Source organism: Manis pentadactyla, chromosome 4, assembly GCF_030020395.1.
Source record: "Manis pentadactyla isolate mManPen7 chromosome 4, mManPen7.hap1, whole genome shotgun sequence".
Taxonomy (NCBI): Eukaryota; Metazoa; Chordata; class Mammalia; order Pholidota; family Manidae; genus Manis; species Manis pentadactyla.
In genome coordinates, this window is record NC_080022.1 from 4125630 (window position 1) to 4148006 (window position 22377).

Here is a 22377-nt window from a genome sequence, read left to right on the forward strand (position 1 = left end):
GCTTCATTAGCCTTGGCTGGCATAACCTATGTGTTATGGCCCATGGCAGATACTTAACTGCTACTTAAATAGACAAAGACAGGAATGGATGGATCACACAAGCCCCAGTGTCGGGAACAAACATCCACCTCCTACTGTCCCTCTAGAGAGAAGCTAATGCATCATTCATTTATAAAACACCCACTCAATTTTGTATACCAGCTCTACCACTTGCTAGGGTAACATTTTATGCATCCCAAGGTTGTTGCCTGGATTAGAGGAGTTCATACAAGAACTGTGGCTATTACCTATTTGCCATTGTTATTATGACTTGGAGCACAAATGGAACCAAGGCTAGAGAGGACCCTTAAAAGAACAGGTAGTTTCTGCCTAGAATTCACTTACGTTCTTCCCCCTGGCAAACTTCTACTCACCCTTCAAAACCCAGCTCAAATATAATCTCATTTTTTTCTAAACTGATTAAAAGTGAGACTTTATTGAGCAACTACTGTGAGGCAGGGTCTGGGCTTGATTCTGTGGTTTCAGGAGGAGCAGAGACAGGCTGCTTTGCCCAAGCTCAGGATGACCTGCAGAGAAGGCAGATGATGACCTGGGGATGGAGGGCATTCCGGAGAAAATAATGCTAGGATAAACAAGCATGTGTCAGGCCAAGGCCTGCAGAAGGAGACTCGCTGGAACAGCTCAGAGCCTCCTCTCCCACTCCCACCCAACCCCACTGCTTTTCTGGAAACTCTGCTGCTGGTAGGGGTGGAACTTTAATTATTCCGAAGCCTAGTAGGTGCATTTCACTTCACTGAGTCTCACCCATCAGCGGGAGGCTCTGAGAGCTCAGTAACTTGGCCAAAAACCAACAGCCACGGTGGGCCTGGGATTCCAAGGCCCTCACCTGCCCTCGCCCCGGCACGAGGCTGTCCACGGAGGAGAGTCTTCTGCTCTCTGGCGCCCCCAATTGGCCGTCGAGGAATTGGGGCCGTGCGGTCCCACTTGTGTCCCCGCCCAAGCCCGGCTGCAGACAGCGGCCTAGCCTGGGCCCCTGCACCCCTGAGGAACAGCGCGGCGCTCCTGCAGCTCCCGGGAGGGGTCCTCGGGAGCGACCGGGCGTCGTCGGCAACGTCCTTTCCGCCGCCGGCGGCCCGCCTCTCTCCCTGGGGCCCGGGGGTGGACCAGCAGGGCCGAGCCCTCGCCAAGCTGGCCGCCGGCCCGGGGAAGCGAACGGGAGCCTCGCGCCCGAGCCACAGGGCGGCCCAGCGCGGGAGGGGTGTCGCCTGCGGATCACCCAGAGGACAGAGGGGGGGAAATCCTCGGTGGGGGGTGAGGGGAAGCGGGAGCAGTGCGGGCAGCGGGAGGCCGGGCGTCGGGTCAGACGCGCTGTCTGGCTCTGCGCCTGACCTTCCGGGGCCAGCGCGGGGCGCAGCAGGGGCGGGAGCGCGGGCAAGGACCCGGCCCCTCCGCATGCCCCCAGCCTGTCCTTCCCGCGCCGGGCGACCCGCCCCCAGCCCCGGGCCTGGCTGCTCGGGCTCCAAGCCCGAGGGACGCCCCTTCGGGTCCAGGCGATAGGAGGAGCCGGCGAGGGGTGGAGGGGCAGTGTTCCTGCGCTGTCGCCGAAGATGTCGGGAGCCATCTTCGCGCCCCAGGAGGGCCCGGGCGCCCTGGACGCTGTGAGTGGCCACCCGCTCATATGCCCGCTGTGCCACGCACAGTACGAGCGCCCGTGCCTGATGGACTGCTTTCACGACTTCTGTGCCGGCTGCCTGCGCGGCCGCGCCACCGACGGCCGCCTCGCCTGTCCTCTGTGCCAGTGAGTGCCTCCAAGCCCCAACAGAGACCCGCACCCCCCAAGAGATTGGCTACACCTGGGCGGAGACGTAGGCGCATAAAGAGTTAGGGATCTCAGCGCTGCATCCGAACACTCCCAGTAACTCACTTATAGGGGGTGGGGTGGCGGAGCTGAAGTCTCAGGTTATGTTGGCTCAAGTTACGGGGTGTGGGGGGGTCTAAATTTGCCCAATGCAGCGACAGGGATTGAAAGGGGGGCCTTTGATACCCCATGGCCTCCCAGGGTTTGCCCAGGACTGGGTAGCGGGAGGGACAGGGTCAGAGACACACTCGCTGAGGTATTTATAGCAGATGCCAGGCCTTCAGCACCCCACCCTCCCTCTCTATTTTTAGTTTCAGCCTGGAATGTGGGGGTGGGAATGGAGGTAGGGAGCCATGGGGAAGGGGCATGTGGGTCCTGGCTGCAGCTTCTCCGCAGACACCAGACGGTGGTAAAGGGCCCCAGTGGGCTCCCTCCGGTGGATCGGCTGCTGCAGTTCCTGGTGGACAGCTCAGGGGATGGCACGGAGGTGGTACACTGCGCCAACTGCGACCTGGAGTGTGGCAAGCAGGCAGGGGCGCCTGGGGGTGTGGTGGGGAGCCAAGGGCACCAGATGGCACGGTCCTGGTGTTTGCAGCTTATGCCCATCATGTCCTCAGAGAATTAGCCATCAGTGGATTCTCTAACACGTCCCTAAGGCACCCTGGGTCCCATATGTGGGTCCATTTTACAGGCGGAGAGACTGAGATGGAAAACAAGTGACTTGAGCTAGATAGGGGCAAAGGTTAAAGCCATTCAATTTAGGAAGAGCTTACTGACCCCAAATTCAGGGTGGAGTTGTGGATGGGTACAGGAAGGGCAGTTCAGTGCATAGGCCTAGGCCAGTCCTTGAGGGGCTACTACCTGGGCAGCTGTGAGCAGCTCCCTACAGCCCCAGGGGAAATGAGGACAGTGTGCTGTTAAGGAGGCCAGGAAAGACTGGGGTGCAGGGGTGAGGTTCAGGCTGGGCCATGGCAGGCATGTGGGACTCTGGTCCTTGGAAGTTGGATGGTGTATCTGAATCCCAGGAGAACAGCCCTGTGGGAATTAAATGTCTCGATGTGTTGGGCAAGTGCTAGGGTATGTATGACTCAAAAGTGCAGAGATGACCATCAGGAGGTGAGGGCACTACAGTTAGGGAGAGCAGGGGAGGACATGGCCTTGAATGCCAAAATAAGGAGTTGGGGGTCTGTGCATTCACAGCCATTGCTGGGGTCAATGCCAGGGCTGCAGCCCAAGACCTGGACTCCCAGCCCTGGGTCTGGCCTGGGGAAGGGAAGCCAAAGCCCCTCACTCCCTTCCCTTCCCATCCAAGTTGTGACTCCAAAGGGCCAGGGTGGGCACTGCCATTTGGCCACTATTGAGGGTTCCAAGGAGGGCCGGAGAGGCCTTCACACACGCATTTTTGTTGTAGGTAAAATATTTGGCAAATACAGTTTCTGCCCTCCCCCCGCCCCTCCCCCAATGTACCTGACTCCCCAAGCCCATTCCGGTTACCTGCCCCTTAGGGCACTTCCTTACCTTCTCTCTGAGCCCTGTTCTCATCTGAAAACTGGGTATATCAGAGCGTCGGGATTAAAGGAAGGGGCCGCATTTAGCTGCGCGCCTGCCGCAGGCTGGGACTGACGCGCTGTGACACGCAGAGGCTGCCGTTCCCAGGCGGGCTGTGTTGGGGCTCAGGTTCCCCGCCGGTGGGCGCGCTGAGCCTGCGCTCGGCCCCCAGGATGCGGAGACCACGTACTTCTGCAATACTTGTGGGCAACCGCTGTGCGCGCGCTGCCGCGACGAGACGCACAGAGCACGCATGTTCGCGCGCCACGACATCGTGGCCCTGGGCCAGCGAAGCCGCGACGTGCTCCAGAAGTGTAGTGAGTGCGGCGTGCTGGGTTGGTACCCGGGCCTGCGGCGGCGTGGGGACGCAGCACCCCTCACCACCGCCCACCCCTCCGCAGCCCTGCACGCGGAGCCCTACATCATGTTCTCCACCGCCAAGAAGTCGCTGCTGTGCATCCGCTGCTTCCGCGACATGCAGGGGTGGGTAGAGGCAGCGGCAAGTGAGGGGTCTGGAGGGCGCCCTGAAGCGGGGCTCATCCGCGGCTCCCCGCAGGGAGGGCCGGGCCCACTGCGTGGACCTCGAGTCAGCCTACGTGCAGGGCTGCGAGCGGCTGGAGCAGGCGGTGCTGGTGAGCGCGGGGTGCCCGGTGGCCGGGTCTGGGGACGCGCACCCCCACGAGGCTGAGGCCGCCCTGTTTCCAGGCAGTGAAGGCCCTGCAGACGGCCACACGGGAGGCCATTGTGCTGCTGCAGGCCATGGTGGAGGAGGTGCGACGCAGCGCTGCGGAGGAGGAGGCCTCCATTCACGCCCTCTTCAGGAGCATGCAGGTGAGGGGCAGCCGGACGCTGAGCATCCTCCTCAGCCGTGACCCAGTGCCCAGGACACAGGGCAGGCCCCCCGCAGCCCTTGCGGAGTTACCAGTGTAGCAGGGCGGCAAGCACTGAGCTATGACCAGGAGCTACTTTATCATGGCCGCCAGGAGGGGTCCAGAGGGGAGTGGAGCCTGCCCTAGGCTGGTGCCCATGGTGAGGACTGGGCAAGGAAGACTTTCCCCAGGAGGGGACATTTAAGGAGAGGGCCCCTGGGCTCTCAGGAAGTACGATGCAGGAAGGAAGCCCTCTGGTTCAGGGAGCATGGCTAGTAGGCTGGAGAGAGCCAGCCTAACCAGCTGTGTGGCTGCGGCCTGGGGGAGTGGTTGCTGCTGGGAGGGGGCGGGGCTGAGCGTGCCCAGCCTGTAGCGGACTGCCCCTCCCAGGACACACTGGCAGAGAGGAAAGCGCTACTGCTGCTGGCCGTGCAGAGGTGAGTGGGGGCAGAGCCTGCAGCCCTGCCCTATCTCACAGCCTGTGCCTGGGCCCATCCTGCCTTCCCCTAGGAGAGGAGGGCAGGGTGGCCGAGGGCACAGGGAAGGGGTGACAGGGAGTGACGTGCAAAGCTGGTGGGCGCAGGGCACTACCTGGTTCTGGTGGGTTGGGTAGCCCTCCCCTTGGAGATGAGGCTGCCTGCCTCTTCCCCAGCCAGTATGAAGAGAAGGACAAGGCCTTCAAGGAGCAGCTCTCCCACTTGGCCACTCTGCTGCCCACCCTGCAGGTAGGAGGAGCTGGGGGTGCAGGGCTGGGAGCCCAGGCCAGAGGCCTCCCCCCGCCAGGCACTGAGCAGTGTTCCCCTTCCAGGTTCACTTGGTCATCTGCTCTTCCTTCCTCAGCCTAGCCAACAAGGCTGAGTTCCTGGACCTGGGCTATGTGAGTCCCCCCAGGCTCCAGCGGGGTCTCACCCCTCTGCACCAAGAGCAACCTCAGGGTCCCAGCAGCCTGTCACCTGGAGGCTGGACCAGGCTTACCTTCCCCTTTTCCACGCCATTGTCTACAAGCCAGCTGAGTCCCTTTTAAAAGGCCAGGGACGCGTGCAAGGGAGCATTAGCCTCCACTCCCGCAAAAGACAGAGTGTCTATTGGAATCCAGCCACCCCAACATTTCCTGTGGTTCTGGGAGCAGGGGTGGGGCGGGGATGCGGCAGTTGGAGCCTCCTACGGACTCCAGGTGAGGTGCCAGGCAGGCTCGCCCTGGGGGCCTCGCCCTCACTGACCCCCATTCCCGCGCCGCAGGAGCTGATGGAGAGACTGCATGGCGTCGTCTCGAGGCCGCATCGCCTCCAGCCCGCGCAGAGCAGCAAGGTGCGCGGGCGGCGCCGGGCGGGCTGGGGCGGGGGCCGCGGGGCCAGGACGCCGCCTCACTACCCCATCCCGCTGCCCAGATCGCCAGCGACCACTGCGCCGAGTTCGCGCGCTGTCTGGAGCCGCTGCTGCTGCTGGGGCCGCGCCCGACGGCGGGTACCGGGGGCGGCGCCAATGTGTGAGCAGCGGGCCCCTTCGGGGTGGCGGGCCACGAGCTCCCGAGTGTCTGCGCGCCCACGACACCCCGCGGAAGGATGAGTCCGCCCAGCCGGGCAGCAGATGTCCGGCCGCCAGGGTGGAAGCCTGTGGCGGACCTGGCACGAAGCCTGGGCAGGGGAGGGCGTGGGGGCTGCCCCCAATCTCGGCTGCCCGGGCTGGGGCGCCTAGGGACCGAAGGAAACGGACAGCTTGGCGTGAGACCTGACCTCCGGGCCCTCGTCCTTACATGGAAACCCAGGCACAGTTAGTAGTAGTAGCTACGCTGTGTGTGCCCAGGGCCCCAGTGCCCCAGTCAAGGGAGACTGGGCATCAGGGCAACTCCCAAGGTCCAGGTGTGTGAAGGAACACAGTTTACCAGGAACCAGCCCTTGCGACGTCCTGATGGACTCTTTTCTGCACATTAACATCATCCTGGGGACTTTTAAAACTACCATGCTAATGTCATTGGTTTTGGGTGGGGCCCAGGCTTTTCCAGAGAGCCCATGTGGTTCTGGTACTGTCTGAGGTGAGAGGCTAAGAACACTGGGGGGCGGGGGAAGACCCCCCAACACCCCCATCTGCATCCACACTGGTTCTCTCCCCAGGCTGGCAGGGGGCTCAGGCCCCAAGGTGCTGGTAGGACCCAGCTGCCCTTCCCCAGTGGGAAAGACGGTGGGATCTCCAGTCCCAAAGCCCACGCTGCACCGGTCCATCAGCACCAAGGTGCTGCTGGCAGAAGGCGAGGACACGCCCTTCACTGAGCACTGCCGCCACTATGAGGACTCCTACCAGGTGAGGGTAGGAGAGACCTGGTGGCTGGGAAAGGCCCACCCCTTCCTCAACAAGGTGCAGTGACCCAACCTAGTCCTGGCCACCTGGCCTCAAAGCTGTCTCTCCACCAAGGACCACAGCCTGCAAGAACACCAGGCACTCATGCAGCCTCTCTGCTCAGCTCCTGCAGGCGGAAATGCAGAGCCTGAAGGACCAGGTACAGGAGCTGCACCGGGACCTCACCAGGCACCACGCGCTCATCAAGGCTGAGATCATGGGAGACATCCTGCACAAGTCCCTGCAGGTGGACGTGCAGATCGCCTCGGAGTACGCCTCCGTGGAGGGGATGCGAGCAGTCTTCCAGGAGGTAGCCCTCCTGAAGCATCTAACTTCCCCGATGTTCCTCCAGTCAGCATACATGTGGGTTACCCCGAGACAGAAAGGGGGAGGAAGACCTTGGCCTGGTGCCCCTGAAGCCCTTGTGTGGCAGGCTCTGCGACCTGTCGTTGCTGCCTGGAACCGAATGAACTGGCTTCAGGGTGCCCTATGACTGCACAGCTAGAGGTTGGGAATGCCGCCAAAGGAAATTCCAAATCATGGCCACACACTATGTCCCACTTACTTTCTCTTTCAGATTTGGGAGGAATCCTACCAGCGGGTGGCTAATGAGCAGGAGATCTATGAAGGTCTGAGGCAACGACTGCTGGGTGCCTTCCTGTCCTGGAGCTAACTAACCCGTGTGCTAGCAGGAGCATGGAGTCAGGGAACCATTAACCAGATGCAAACCCCCATGCTTTACCCCTGGCCCCCAAACTATGCATCTGAGGTCAGGACTCAGTAAGTAGAATGCCTTCACAAGCCTTACCTCACTCTTTAATTAAAAGGTAGTCACTGAAATAGCTGGGATATCTAGATCGTTCCAGGCTTGAGAGTAAGAACCTGAAGCCAACAAGACCCAACACTCTGGCATTGGCCCCCACAGCCCAGCTCCACGACCTTCTTCAGCTGAAGCAGGAGAATGCCTACCTGACCACAATCACCAAGCAGATCACACCCTACATCCGGTCCATTGCCAAGGTGAAGGAGCGGCTGGAGCCCAGGTGAGGCCAGGGGTATTTCCAGGGGAGACAAGACATTTGAGTGTGGAAAAGATGCCACACCTTTGGAAGAGCCCCTTTCAGGGAAGCCAGTAAGCCAGGTCATGAGGGTTTAATCAGGGCATCTGGGTGGACCAGGTGCTAGCCATCTGCAGAAACAGATAATGAGTGGGCTGTTGTAGAGTTTCTGCTTCTAGGCAATTATCCACCTCTAACTCAAGAGGTCAAAGTAGAAGACATTTCTTGGGGGTGTAAGGACACTTCTGAGTCAGTCTCAGCTGATTGTAGGATCAGGACATGGAGGGGAGAGCAAAACTTCCTCCGTATGTGGTTGGGTCAAGCGAATCTACAGCAGCACCTGGACCAGACTCTCAGCACTGTACTTGATCATCAATAGGTGTTAGTGGTAGAGGGATCTTGGTGTCAGGTCCTCAACGTGTCCATCTCTTGAGTCACTCTGGGCCTGAAGGTGGGCTGGTTGCCATGTAGGTCTGGGGTACAGTAGCCAGCCAGGGCTCTACCTCCACCACCCTCCTGGGGACTCTCTTGCTCCTGAGGTCTCTGGTTCCCTACACATCACATTTCCTCTTTCATGATTTGGGGAGCCCATCCCTCAGTATATCCTTCAGAAAGGGCTCACAGGAGGTACATATTTTGGGCAGCACGAGTCTGAAATGCCTTCATTCTGCCCTCACTCTTGACTGATCATTTTGCTGGGTATAGAAGTCTAGCTTGAAACTCTAGATTGGAAACAAGTATTCGAAGCATCCCTGCATTGCCTTATAGTTTCCAAGGTTGCCTTTGAGAAGTTTGAGGGCATTCTGACACTTACCCTCTTTAGAGGCTTATGGAGTCTTATCTGCTTACAGTATTGTGAAATTTCATGTTGGTGAGGGTCTATTTTCAACCATTAGTTGGGTACGGCTGGGTCCTTACAATCTAGAAATTCATATGCTTCAATTTTAGCGTATTTTTTTGAAGCAGTTAGTTTATTTCTTCATTTTCTCATTATGGAATTCCTATTATTAGATATTGGCCTTCCTGGGCTGGCCCTCTAATTTGCCTTTTCAGTCCTTTCTTCTATGTCTTTGTCTTTTTCCTGTACTTTCTGGGAGTTTTCCTTACTTTTTCTTCCAATCTTTCTATTGTCTTCATTTCTGAAGGAAACTTCCAAGAGCTTGTTTTTAAACTTTGTTTTTGATTCCCAAGAGCTCACTTTTGTTTTATAGACATGGTACCTCACCCCTCTGAGGCTGACAGGTACTTTGCTGTTAACTTTCCTTCTCTATGAAATCTATTTCCTCTAAATTATTTTTGTTTAGATTTCCATCTTCCATATTAAAGGCTTTTCTGTGACAACTTTTGATTATCTGCTCATGTTAGGATTTGGTGGGGGAGCAGACTGGATGCTCTGAGCCCATGGGTAGTCCTTCACTGCAGGAGATCTAGGTTAGCAGGGTTTGGTTTTGTTTTTTTTTAGGTCTTTCCCCAGTTTCCTTCCTGAAAGACCACTGTCTGGAGCATCTGCAGACACTCCTATTTTCCTACTTTCAGTAGTTCTCACTGTGTATGTGCCCCTGAGACCAACAGTTTAGTACTCTTGGTGGAGGGGGGTGGGACAGAGGCTCTCTACAGAAGGGATCCTGTCACTGTCCTCGCTGGTTCAGTTCCACCCTCCCTGTTGCAGAGGCAAGGGAGTTGTCAGTTCCTGAGCCCCTGAGGACTGTGCTGTGAAACCAGTCATGCCTCAGCCTGAGCAGCTGTCTGCATTCTTGGGTCTGTTAAGTCGGTCACCACTGCTCTACATGCTGTCCAGTGTTCAAACTCAGGCACTATCATTCCTGTTCTCCACTTAGAGAGGCCACTTCCCCTCATTTGTTTTGTCCCTTCACTGGGGTTTTAGCGAGTTTGGGGCAGAAGGAAAATCAGAGTGTGTGTGTGTGCAATCGTCTCATTGATCCAGAACTGCCAAGCAACCTAAGTGACTGTTTTAACATGTTACACTGAGAGGTTAAACTCAGCATACCCTTCACACAATTTTGATTGAATCCCTGTCTACCCAGGACTAGCTGCAGTGTTTCCTTCTAAACTGGCATTTGAAATTTATTCCAGATACTGTGTGATTCCATTTATAAAACCTCAGAACCAGGCACAGCTCTGGTGTTAGCAGTCAGGAGGGTGATTATCCTGGGGGGCCTCTGGCTGGGGCTGATGCTCTGCATGCCACCTACCTAGCTTGTTTATAGTGCATCATGTATCATTTGTGTGCTTTTCCTTCTCTGTTCTCTGATTGGGTGTCCCCTTGGGGGACAACATGCATCTCAGGGGAGGACGGTGGTCAGTCTCAGCAAAGGGAAGGAGCTCAGGCTGGAGCCTAACTCCTGGAGGTTTGGAATAAGGAGGGAGGAGACCAGCTCTGCCCCTCTTCACAGCAGTTTTCCAGATGTCTAGAGGTGCCGACTCTGCTTCCTCATCTCCCACTGCTGAAAACCCCCTCCAACTCCACCCTCCCCCAAATCTGCTCTGGTTCCAGTGGTCAGGACCTCCCGGCTGCTCCCCTGGGCTTCTGAGCAGCACTCAGGAGCATGTATGGTTCGTGTGCATGCTCCTCACAATGCTCTGCATTTGCTCCTGAGACACCCCCCACTCCAGGTCCCCTCCTGCTGTCCCTTCTTACTCTCTCTCACTGGCTCCGCCTCCTGGGCTCAAAGCCCAAACTGAACTTTCCCCAGGGCCCAGTCCTAGGCACTCTTGCTGCTTTAAACACTCTCCTTAAGGGGCTTCATCCAGTCCCCCAGCTTTAAAAACCCCATCACGATGCAGACAACCCCATCCCTCTCCCCAGCTGCCCCTCCCTGGGGGCCTTGGCTCAGGTGCCTCAGAGCCCACAGGGCCAGTGAAACTCAATTTCCTTGTCCAGACAGCAACTCCTGGTTCACTTCAGCAAATGCATCACACCTACCCAGATGCCCAAATGAAAGGCCTGGGACACCCTGTATTTCTTTCCCTCCCTACCCCCATTTCCAACCATCCCCAAGTCCTGTTGACATGACTAGCTCAGTCCACCCACTTTGTCTCCACTGCCATACCAATCCAAGCCACCATCACCAACCCTCCCTCCATACCCACCCACCGCCACAGTATGTCACAGAGCGAGTAGTCTTTCTAAGGCCTATAGCTCCCATCACACCAGGGCCTGACAGCCCTCTGGGGACCCTCCCTGCCCACCACTGACCACGTAGGCCCCTCACCACATCCCAATCACAATGACCTTTCAGTTCCCTAAAGAAACTAGACTGCTTCCCACTTCCCAGTTTCTGCCCGGATGTTCTTGCTTGAGCTTGTCCCATGGGTCCTCATCATTCAGGTCTCAGCTTGAATGTCAACAGTGAGGCCCTTCCAAACCATCCTATTCAAAGCCCGTCTCCACTCACTGTCACCCCCATCACCTGGCCCTGCTGTCCCAACCTTGGTGTGCCTCCCTGACCAGAACGTAGCTTCCATGGGAGCAGGGCCTGGCCTCTCTTGTCCACTGCCTCAACTCCAGCCCTCAGGATTTGGGGACCAACATGCTAGGCTGGCCCTTAAGTGTTTGCTTAGGTTTGAATTTTGCTCAAAGAGTGAGCTTCAGGACACACAGTGGGCCAGCTCTGCTGTCTTCAAGACTCCTGGTGACTGTCTTCTCTCATACAGGTTTCAGGCACCTGTAGACAAACAACAATCAGAGCATCTACAAAGCATGTATGATGACAGTATGAATGAGGAGGCCCAGGCCAGGTAAATCAAGTCTTTTCAACCTGAATGGGCAAATGATTCAATATCAGAGACAAATGTGGAGGACAAAGATCCCAGATTTTTTCCGCCTTTGGGCCCAGCTTGCTGCTGCGATCAGCTGTATACACTGGGTCTGTTTGTAAAATACGGGGTCAGAGAGGTTCTTAACCTGGATGGTGACTTCAAACAAGTGATTTCATAGATGACAAATGTGAGTTTGATGGACACGACTCACATTCTGTCATTAGGAACGGCACGGCTGCTGCCTGCACCACTCACAGCTCCAAGGACAGCAGGCACTGCAGACTGGCTCGTAGGCACTTAGGCCAAGTGACTTAAATTCACTTTTGTGAGAAGAGTGGCTGAGGATTATTTCTTGGTGTGAGAGCATTACTATTCAGGGGAGCCACAGTGTTTGCCAAAATACCTGACCAGGGAAGTAGCGACAGATACATCACAGTCACAGGCTGACCATTCAGTGTTTCACTCAGTTAAATGTGTTCGTTAGGGTGGCGTCAGGGTGGAAGGGCCTAGAGGGCGTGGAGGTCTGCTGCTGTCAAGTCACAGACGACACAGTGACAGAGCAGAAACCATCCCACCCTCCAGGCATGTTTAACTCCATGTTTCAGGGGAGTGTCAACTCAAAGCTTGTTGTCACAGCCACTGACATAGCCTGAACTGCTGATGTTTTGGCAACTGAAAATCATCAGAAATGAGATAAGTATCCTTTAGTAAAAAAAGGATTTTTTTTTTTTACCAGACATTCACAGGTGCCTTCCAGAAAGGCTTTCCATCCCAAAAGCCTTGGCCAGGGTGGATGTTAGGGCTGGGATGCAGTGAGTGGGGGCAGTGAGTAGAACTCATGTCAAGTGTTCCTTTAGGAATGATCCAGTGAGTGTCAAGGAGAAAAGAGAGAAGACATCAGAGCCTAGAGCCAACAGCCGGACTCTGAACACCCCCACAGCAGAGGCTCCACTGAGAAATAAAGATCCTCATAGACCCAAACAGAAAAATGGGGGTGACAGCCCCACATGGAGAGAGCGCCCAACTTAGCAATGGGACTGGTCCGGGGGCTTGGGCATTTTATAGCATGCACATCAAGACAAGGATGTTTAAGAAAGGGTTGTTCCCATTATGATTACTTTTTAAAACAGTAACCATTTATCAGCGGAAACTATGACAGGTCTCATTTCAGATTCCCTGGCTAAGCTTCTAACTTCCCTGTGTTCACAATGCACGAAGTCCTGGTCCTCATCACAGTGTCCTCCTGGGATGATGTGCCAGCCCCTGGGGAAGGCATCCAATGTCTCCCCAGGGTCCCACTCTCCTGTCAGGGTGCTCGGTCTGACTTTCAGATAGCACAACTCCACCCCATGCAGCACCTGCCCTGCCTCAAGGGATGGGGCTCCTGCAGCACAGCCCACTGCTAGCCAGGCCACTGGAAAGGTCCCCCACCCACTGAGCGCTGACTCAGCATGAGGGAGAAGCCTGCGCCCCAGCTCTTCTCCCTGTAGGGAAGGGAGCAGAGCACAAGCTCTTGGCGGGGGCCATGGCAGGAGATGGCACACCACAGCCTCTCCACACCTGGCAGACGGCTGCCACTCTCCTGCCTCCACCTTCTGTGGACATTAAACCATGATTCCGCAGCGATTTTTCTCTAGTAGCTTTTCATTCCTACACAGTACCTTTTTTATCAAGTGTAACTTAACAAATGCTTCAAAAGGAAAATTAATCTGAATGACCTAAAATTTAAGTTTTGGAGGCAAAATGTTGCCCAGATTGTTACATTTTAAGCAAATATCCAGTTTGATTTAGTGATTCAAACAGTGAGTGGCTTCAGTGTGTCAGTCAGGCCTGCGTATCAGTACATCAATACCCAGCGCCTCTGTGCCTGCCCTCTCAGAGCGCAGTGTGCTCCTGCCGAGGCATCAAAGCCCAAGGAGCCTCAAGGGCAGGAGGAACAAGTCATTACAAACTGGTTAGAGGCATGAATGCAATGCAGACCCGAACTGGGTAGGCAAAATACATCTGGTTTTAATGCTGTAGGTTCTCAACATTTCTTAGCTAGAAACATGATCGTAAGAGTTTCTATCTCCTATACAATTACACTATTGTTCATAGTGAAATCAAGTACAGTTTTATTTAAGAACTGGAAAGAATAATCAGTATCTGTGAAAGAAAGCCAAATTTAAAATATTTAAATAAACATTTCCCCATGTAAAAAGAAGAGTAGAATAATTACTCCATTAAGTTCATCTCCTAGCTACAGGACAGCTTCCTCCAAAGCAAGCACGTGGGGCCACTCCTGACGGCAGGTCCGCCAAGCCCAGGACAAGGCGCCAGGCTTTCATAGCAGGGCAGAGAGAGCAAGCCTCTCCCAGCACACTGGAGGTGCCAAGTCCCTACAGAAGGATGCGCACAGGGAGAGCACAACTGCCTAAGGCAGTAAGGGAGTGTGGAGGAGCGACAGGGCTTTCCTGAGCTTGTTACGGAGGGACCGCTGCCAGGACGAGCTGGGGCCGACACCCTGCGGAGCTTCAGCTAGTCACACAGCGCGCTTGGTTTGGGGCTGTTTCCCTCCTCATGTCGATCACCCAGAGTGTTAAATAGAAAGAATTAATAAAGTTTACTGTTTTGGCTGGAGAAACAGTTCACACCAACAAAGGGCAGAGGGGTACCCTGCCTCTGCCTTCTGCAGGCTTCCCCCCCACTTGCCCTCTCTTCCGTAAAGTGCCACTCCGCAAACGCTCATCAAATGTCTCACTTTATCTGCTTTAGAGTAGCTTTGTTCTGTCCTGTGCCTGTTTTCCATTTAAGAATCTCTTACTTTAAAACCTGTAATGGAAAAAGAAATCTCTTGATAGTTTCTTTAATTTGAGGGAACTGGTGATGTGGCCTTTACCCAAAAAGCTTTCGGGAATACCCAAAAAGCCTGTACCTCATTAACCTGATTCTCTGCTGTGTACACTGTCACTGCTAAATTTATAACGTTAAAAATAATCTGAAGACCTCACTACCAGATGAAAGCCAACCACTTACCAAATCCTGCCTCTAAGTAGTTCATTTCTTATTCCTAAGTAATTGCTGACTTCTGCCCTGGGATTACAAACCAGGGTGGGAATGTTCTCTACTCCTGCCCATGGAGTCACTCTTTGAAGTGAGAACATGTCAAGCCCCCAATGGTATATGGCAGCCTCTTACTGAGAAACACTGAGGCCTACCATCTGAGCTTGAAGGCCTGGCAGAAGGGTGGGCTTTGGGCTTTCTGAACTCCGGCAGGCAGAGGAAGTACGGGTCAGCAAATGCCAATGCCTTGGGTCTTACTGTCCCCAAAGCCAGGGACTGTCATTAGCTGCTCTCCATCTACTAAGAAGACAACTTCAGAGCCCCCGGTGGGTCCAGTCCCGCTAGATACAGCAAGAAAGAACATTCCCCTCAAAGAGCTGGGGGTGTCTGCCAAAACCCCAGCTCTACCTTCCTCCAGTTTCTCCAGTTCACGCCCCTACTAGGTGGCGTCACTTCGCTAAGCGTGGTCTGCAGAACAGGTTTAGAACTGATCCGACTCAGGCTCCCGGAGTGAGTGCGTGCTCACGTCCCACCGGGGAGCGCTGATGCTGGAGGAACCCTCTGCAGAGAGTTCCTGAAGCAGTTCTGTGAGAGCCGGCGGGCCAGTCAGCCACTCCTCACACCAGCCGGGGTCACACCGGCAATCAACACACCCACAAACCTCTTTGGTATATATAACAACGGAAAAGTTAATCAGGCCATGAAATCTAGAAATAAGTAATATTTCTGAGTTGGTAAAATGCTCTTTGAACACACATTTCTGGTATCTGATACAGTTAACCAAATGACCATTTTTGCATAACTCTTATACAGTGTATATTTCATTTATGTCATCTAAGTATTAAAAAATTTGACATTGTTCCCCTAAGTCTTCACACCTGTGAGGTAGGTGGTATTGACCCCATTCTACATATGGGGCGGTCTAGGCACAGAAAGGTTAAGTGGCTCCTGGAAAGCCATGTGGTGTGACATGACATGGCATGGTGTGGTGGCAGAGCAGTGCTCTGGCCAGGGGCCACCACTGCCTTCACACTCACGCTTCCTTAGCGCCACCACAGAACTGCATGGATTTCACACAGAGACCAAGTTCCTATCTGGTCCAGAATTAAACAAGAGTCATAAAGCTCATGTTCAACTCATAAAGCCAACCGTTCTTCCCAAACTTGAAAAACAAAAATACTGACTAAATGTCCATTGGGATCAGTTGCTCTATTTAAGACTTTTATGAGTCAACTTGCTTGAATTTTGTAGTTGTATATGTTTAAACCCCTTTGGAAAAGATAGTTTAAAATGGCATTAGGGATGGTGGAATTTTGAGAACAGAACATAGGAATCAATAGATAATAGATTTAAATTGAAACACAAAAATAAAAGGTATGGTAAAATAAAATCAATCCCAAATAAATGGAGAGCAGTATTTCTCAACATTTAACAGTGCCTTGCAGAGCAGGTGTTCAGGAAGCATTTCTTGGATAAAGGAAAAATGACACATCTTTGACATGCCTGGCACTGATAACAGCCCCCTCCTGGGAGAAGAGCAGAGCCAGGACCTGGGGAAAGGCACAGGGGCCCAGCCTCCCTGGCCTGGGGTGCTCTGGTATCAGCCAAATTGTCTGGAGGTCTCCATGCTGCCTTTCTGCCAAATAAAAGTTGTGGCTTTAAACACCAAGTGAGTCACCTTTGAAGTTATACTGCTATTTATAAAAAATAGATATGTAAGTAGGATTAAATCTATGAGAAGCGAAAGTGCTTATAAAGAAGCATCATTAACCTTGTGCAGATGCTCATGCACTGGAGGACAGGAGTAAGGTCAAAGCTGTGCAGTCTGTGTCTTGTTTAAAGATTCTGAATGCACTTCTAACACTAGGAAGCACAGGTGCCCACACCCCCATCCCACTGAAGAAGCCCTACCCGGTGTAATGAGTCAGTCCCCTCTCCCAACAGGTCTTGGCTACAACCTAAATACACTGTGGCCTTGTCGGGGTGGCACATAGCCCAGGTTCACTGGGGCACTTCCACAGGGGCACTGTTGAATATTGCTGTTATTTGCTCCTTGTCCATCTTTTATCTGCACCGTACCTTGATTCAGCCCAAGAACGGATGCTCCAGGGTAGGGTCTTTTGGTCCTAAGGCTTCTGACCATTCGGTCTTGAGTGATTTTCCAGTAGAATTATTGGTGACATATAAAATGATTAGGAAAATCCATTCTGCAGAGTGGCCAACCAGAGAAAGTTCTGTCCCGGGATGCATGGAGTGGGCGGCCCCTCGGCCCAGCCTGCCAGCCCCTGGCACGTCATAGCTCCATCTTGACCCCCTTTATAAAAGGCAGGCCTGTGGGTACTCGCTTCTTATACTCCAGGTACTCCTCTCCAAAAAAGTGAATTAAGGAGATTTCCTCCTCTTCTGTTCGATCCCGGAAGAAGCGCCACACTGTCAGAGCATAGCCGACGCCACAGATGGGATTGCACAGCATCACCTGATGGGGACACGAAGTTGATCGGGGTCAGAGTGATCTGACATCATGAACTTTAGCGGCCCCTGCTCCTCTCAAACACCCTCAGAGGACCTCCTGCCTGGAGCCCAAGAGTCTTGGAAATACAATCAGAGTCTTTGGGAGCCAGGGCCAGGGTCCGGGCCCTGCTAGCTGAAATCACACCAGTGCTGTCACACTAGTACTGGACTCATCACTGCAGCTTCCTTCCCTTTTGTCCTCTTCCATTGCAAGACGTCAAAAAGTTAAAAGGCAAGATCAGCCTCTCAGATCCCCACCCTCAAGCTGGGGTGATGGCAACTCGTCCTCCCACCCCAACAGGTGACGCCTCACTCTGGGTTCCTGCCTTCCCACTGGGATGCCAGCCCAGACTCCACCACATCCTAACACACTCCCTGCACCTCACAGCTGCCCAGTCCCCCGCCCCAGGCCCCCACAGGCCAGAGACACTGCTGCCTACCCAAGCTTCTGAAATCACGCTCCTGCTCAGAAAGCTCTGACGCCAAACCTGGGGAGGCAGCACCTCAGCTGCCTCCTCCCGCCCCTTCCCCTTGGCTTTATCGACTTTGACTGCCTCTTACCTCCTTACTTCCGTGGCTTTTCCACTTCTCAGACCCTCTTCCCTACTGACCCATTGCCAAACAGTCCTTCGGGCCAAGAGTACTCAGGGCACTTCCTGTGCTATGTGGGGAACCCACTAACCCACCCGTCCACTCAGACTGATCCCTATGGACATGGATCTTCCCCAAGTGGGTGACCTCCACCGGAAGAACCAGGCAGATGCCCTCAAGTTCTTATTCCCCTCACTGTTTACTAAGAGCTTACTGTGTCCCCAGCACATGCTAAGCTCCTGAACTGACAAGCTATTCGACTCCCATGGCAAACCTCTGGGGTACCCCTGCTGTCGCCACCTAACACATGAAAAAAGGGAGGCCAAGCAGTCAACATGAGAGCCAGGACTGGCCTGGTCAGCAACCCCAGCACCTGTGCCCTTACAGCCAGCAGATGTGGGTGACCTCTTGGGGTGCCCTGCAGAGGGGATTCCCAGGTGCACATTGCAACCCATTACTGAGACATGAAATCAATTCAGTAAATCATCAATAGCACCACAGATAATAGTAAAATAGAAAATAGTTTTGTGCACAGTAAGGTCAAGTATTGTTCCAAGAAAGGCTTGATCTGTGTCACACATGTGGGTGTTGCTCCCAATGTAAAAAGTCGAAGGATGAAAAACTCTTTTGTGGTACAGCACTTAAGTATCTAGTCAGTATTTATGGCAGATTACATGATTTGATTCAACTACAATCAATTTGTTTTCAGGCCATATGATTAATACAGGAGTCTTAAGGTTCAGAAATGCCAGTTTTAAAATAAAAACTTTGCAGTAACCTGCCCCTACTATCCACTAGAGGTCACCAGAGTCCCGCGGCAAGCCGACAGGGTGCCTGGGCCCAGCTGGATTTTTCCAAAGAGGTGATCAGGTTTCTAAGTTCTATTCGCATTCCTGAGTCAAGTCCTCCTGGGACCAAGAGAACACATTCAAGAGACAATGGCCAAGAAACAAGGCTTGGTCTGCACCCCAAGACAGAACAACTTCCATAGCTTATATTAAACCTATTCCATGACCTTGCATTAGGTCATCAATAACAGTTTCTAATGAAAATGAGCTAAGTTGCCACTTAAGTGGCAGAAGGCTGTCCCTCCCCAAAGTCCTACCTCTGTCCTTACCCCATGAGGGTGGCTTCCAGATCTAAGTTAAATGGGCAGGGAAGGGGTACAGTGGACTGCAACAGCCCCTAGAATCACCAAGAGAACAAGTCTAGTACTCCCTAACATATGCAGTTACTACTTGGAACATGACAGGGAGCACAGGTGCCTATTTAAGGGAAACCAAGACCTTGGGAACACACTGAAATCCACTGATTTGTACACTTCGAAATTGTGAATTTTGTGGTATGTGAATTATGTCAATTAAAAAAATGTAAAAAAAAGATGAACTAAAGGCCAGTGTCCTATCTGATACCATACCTGGGTTCCAATACTCCAGTAAAACCACCCAACGTAGGAAGGATGCCGGAACCAAGCATATACTCCACTTGTCACCAGAGTATGGGTTTCTGATTTTTCATTCTGCACCACGTGGTTGAAATTGGAACCCGCTGTGAACATCGCTGCTTTCCTCAGACATTCTCCAAAGACTACCATTAGCAGCCCTGTGGCACTGAGCCAGGTGATCTGCTTCAATTCTGCAGGAGACACGTGTGACAAAGGGAAGTAAAGTGGTGGACTGCTGAGGTCCCCCTCTGAATGCTTAAAATTAACCTTTTTCCAAAGATAGGAACACTAGAAAACATGCTGGTGGGCAATTAGCATTTGTTGTCACACTACAATTTAATTACAAGTAAAGCACATCCCTTAAGTTGTGCTGTTCATCCATTTACTTTAAAGTGACAACCACCCGATAAGCAGAGAGCTGATGAGCTCTCAGTCCACAGCCCCCTGCCACACACTCCCATCCTTCCCTTGGGGACAAGGACAGCTAACTGAAGCAAAGAAGGATTCATCATTTCCCATCTTGGCCCTTTACTGAATCCTGGGAACCACATACATCTTATTTAATTTGCTGTGGAAAGTTCAATTTGAGAGTAGGTCCCAGATGAAGAAGTTTTTGCTTAATAAAATCTTCACATGGAATTTCTCAAGTCTCCTCTGACTGTAAAATTAGGATCACAGCTATCATAAGGTTGGGACTTCATGTTGGATGGCTCACTGTGTTACGGAAGGCTTAAGGCAAAAAGGTCGTCAACACGCCCTCTATTCAAAATCCAGAGTGGAATTTACAAGCAGTGCTTGTCCTTTATAAAGAGCTTAGTGTGGAGAGAGGGCTGGGGAAAATCACCCCGGGAGATTACACCTGAGAGGTGAACCCACATCCTCCAGAGGGGGAAGTGGGGCGCACTGACCTGGCCAAAAGATATTTTCAAGTGTGAACTCTAGCCAAGAGGAAAGAGCGGCTACTGTATACTCCAGACTGTGATTCAGGAGAAAGGAGTCCAAGGACAGACTTTTGGGATTATTGACTGCTGTGACTAAGTACTCAGAATAGTGGAATAATGATAGGGAGCACATGTACCTATTTAAAAACAAAAAGAGAGAAGTAAGTTGAGGCAAGGGAATCAAGTTAGCCATAAGTCAAAGTACACATTTGCGTCTGCTGAACTGTCCCTCGATTCTACAATGAGGTCCTGTTGACATCTATCTGCCTGAGAGTGTCCATGAGGCCGTATGCAACATTACCCCTCAGGTCTGCAGAAAGTGGGGTAGTTTTTTTAAGGGACTACATTTTGGAATGTCACAGGCAAAACCAACCAGACAGAGGTTAAGGAGGCAATATGGGTCCTTCTGCCTTTTTAAAATCATACTACACACAGCAAACCATGAAACAGGTAAATATCACAATAAAGCAGTGATGTATGTTAAATACAGAAATTCAACAAAATGAGTGATTCCAGCAAAGGATTAGATGGCTCAGAGTACTGAAAATAGGAGATAAAGCTTTATTACCTTGAAGCCACTGGTTCATATCCAGGTCAGGGACTAGAAGGCTCAAGGGACAGAAATCACAGTGCAGGGAAAAATCCTACACTGGCCATGGGGGATGCACTAGATGTGACCTAATAGAAATTAGAGACGGAAAGGGCCTGTGAAGACAAGCCAGAGCCTTGCCCCTTCCCATCACTGAGGACCTGCACCCTTGTCCAGGAAGGGCTCGTCACATTACTAACGAGGGCACCTGTGGGAAGGGTGCAGGGTGCCAAAGAGAACTGTTTCTGCCTGCAACAGAAGCAACCGATGGGCACAAGTGCTCAAGGTCCAAGACATGGCGATCCAGGTGGAAGCTAGAGACCTCTTTTCCACGGGATCTTAAACAGCCTTCAGCCTAGTCAGAGATGAGACACAGGGGTGAGGAATACCCTCTGATCTGCCCACCCCAGTCTCCAAACCATTACTCCCAAAGTACTTCTTACCAGCCAAAGTGATTCCAAGAAGACTGGCTAAAACTTAGCAGCATGCCGCAGCCAAACACAAAGCCAAGGAAACAGGCTCGGATGGCTATCTGAAACGGACCCAAAAGACACTCCGTCACCCGGCCATTCTGGGAGCACACAACCGGGCTGCAGAAGCAAACATCCTACTTCCTGGGATAAGCAGGCCGCTGGCAAGCACGTACAGCCCATTTGAGATGAACAGGGTGAAGCAGGGGTGCCTGGGTTCACATACCGCACGCACCCCCTCTAGCTGTGTGGCCTTTGGCAAGTTACCTAACCTCTCTGGAGCCCAATTTCCCCATCTACCCAACGGGGATGATCACAGTACCTAGTTTTTAGGATCGCTGTGAGGATTACCCATGTAAAGCACTTAAAAGTACTACCTAAGTTTTAGCTGCCACTATTATTACTATTGCTATTATCGTTCAGGGCTGTGGGAAAACTGTGGGAAACTGTCGGCCGGATTCTCCCAAGTCCACACAGCAAGTCTGATGGGGGCACCGGGGACTCTGCGTCCAGCTCCCTCCAAATAACTTTTGAGGGTCTTTGACCTCAGACTTGGCAGCAGGTAGGTCTCCGCACCTTAAATTACATAAAAGAACTTACGGGCTCATTCCCGCCTCACCCCACGCGCACGTGAGGCAGCTGATGAACCGCACCAACTGCAATTTCCCACCCACCCCTCGGGTAGAGGCGAGCTTCCTCCTGTCACCTCAGCTCGCAGCTAACGAACACGTCCGGGAAGGCAGCCCCTCCCAGGGCCCCAGCCCCGCTCCCGCCCGGCCCGCACCTGGTACCGCGGCGGCCGGTAAACCAGCAGCAGCAGGGCGTTGAGTCCGGCCACGTAGAGCGCCAGCCCGGTGCGGCCCTGCAGGCCGGCGCGCGTGAGCAGCGGCAGCGCGAGCACCGAGGCGCCCAGCAGGAAGGTGGCGAGGCTGAGGCGCGCCTCGGAGCCCGGGGGAGCGCGCGCCGTGCAGCCCGCCATGGCGCAGGGCAGCGGACGAGCAGGCGGTGCCTCCGTAGCCCCGGGAAACCCGCCCGCCGCGCCTGCGCACAGTGCCGCCGACGCCAGCGGGGGAGCGCCGAGACAAGCCGCGCGCCGCCCTCAAGCTCTCGCGAGAGCGCCGCGCCGCGGGGCGGAGGCTCGAATTTGGTGCGAGCGCCCCGCCCCGCCGCCCCGCCGCCCCGCCGATCCCGCGGGACCGCGGACTCAGCGGAGCTGTAGCCGGCGGACGGGGCTGCGGGGGCTGGGGTTCCGGGTAGGGAAGCGCCGCCGATGGCGGCCCAAAGTCGGCCCCAAACTCGATAAGGTCCCCGTCCGAAGGAATCACGTGAAATCCGAAGCGAC

The 22377-nt window shown here is 53.6% G+C and overlaps 2 protein-coding genes across 11 annotated transcripts; one reads left to right on the top strand and one right to left on the bottom strand.

The window, feature by feature from the left end:
- Nucleotides 1-1346: 1346 nt before the first annotated feature.
- Nucleotides 1347-13288, top strand: RNF207 (ring finger protein 207). 10 transcript variants are annotated; one of them, XM_036925401.2, is made up of 17 exons: nucleotides 1347-1798; nucleotides 2255-2387; nucleotides 3579-3723; nucleotides 3808-3889; nucleotides 3963-4038; nucleotides 4112-4237; nucleotides 4666-4712; nucleotides 4928-5000; nucleotides 5084-5152; nucleotides 5515-5583; nucleotides 5664-5761; nucleotides 6387-6573; nucleotides 6734-6919; nucleotides 7187-7238; nucleotides 7535-7652; nucleotides 11343-11426; nucleotides 12305-13288. In XM_036925401.2, the coding sequence occupies exons 1-17, from the start codon at nucleotides 1608-1610 to the stop codon at nucleotides 12474-12476; spliced, it is 1908 nt and encodes a 635-aa protein (XP_036781296.2). In that variant the 5' UTR covers nucleotides 1347-1607; the 3' UTR covers nucleotides 12477-13288. The 10 variants fall into 10 exon arrangements, with proteins under 10 accessions (XP_036781296.2, XP_057355637.1, XP_036781298.2 ...); XM_057499654.1 differs by having other exon boundaries at nucleotides 4932-5000; XM_036925403.2 differs by having other exon boundaries at nucleotides 4116-4237; nucleotides 4859-5000.
- A 256-nt stretch (nucleotides 13289-13544) lies between these two features.
- ICMT (isoprenylcysteine carboxyl methyltransferase) lies at nucleotides 13545-22096 on the bottom strand. Its single transcript, XM_036925407.2, has 5 exons — nucleotides 21820-22096; nucleotides 21009-21097; nucleotides 19944-20113; nucleotides 19009-19226; nucleotides 13545-16965 (listed from the first exon to the last, which is right to left on the bottom strand). The coding sequence occupies exons 1-5, from the start codon at nucleotides 22012-22014 to the stop codon at nucleotides 16783-16785; spliced, it is 855 nt and encodes a 284-aa protein (XP_036781302.1). The 5' UTR covers nucleotides 22015-22096; the 3' UTR covers nucleotides 13545-16782.
- Between the last annotated feature and the right edge of the window lie 281 nt (nucleotides 22097-22377).

Bases quoted from the DNA above. Each gene is read 5' to 3' on its own strand.
- RNF207 (XM_036925398.2), top strand. From the start codon at position 1,608: ATGTCGGGAGCCATCTTCGCGCCCCAGGAGGGCCCGGGCGCCCTGGAC. The intron at 3,724-3,807 runs GTGAGTGCGGCG...ACCCCTCCGCAG, and splicing joins CGACGTGCTCCAGAAGTGTA to CCCTGCACGCGGAGCCCTAC. The intron at 5,762-6,386 runs GTGAGCAGCGGG...TTCTCTCCCCAG, and splicing joins ACCGGGGGCGGCGCCAATGT to GCTGGCAGGGGGCTCAGGCC.
- ICMT (XM_036925407.2), bottom strand. From the start codon at position 22,014: ATGGCGGGCTGCACGGCGCGCGCTCCCCCGGGCTCCGAGGCGCGCCTC. The intron at 20,114-21,008 runs GTAAGAAGTACT...GTTTTTAAATAG, and splicing joins TCTTGGAATCACTTTGGCTG to GTACATGTGCTCCCTATCAT. The intron at 19,227-19,943 runs GTCAGTGCGCCC...TGTCTCCTGCAG, and splicing joins TGAAAATATCTTTTGGCCAG to AATTGAAGCAGATCACCTGG.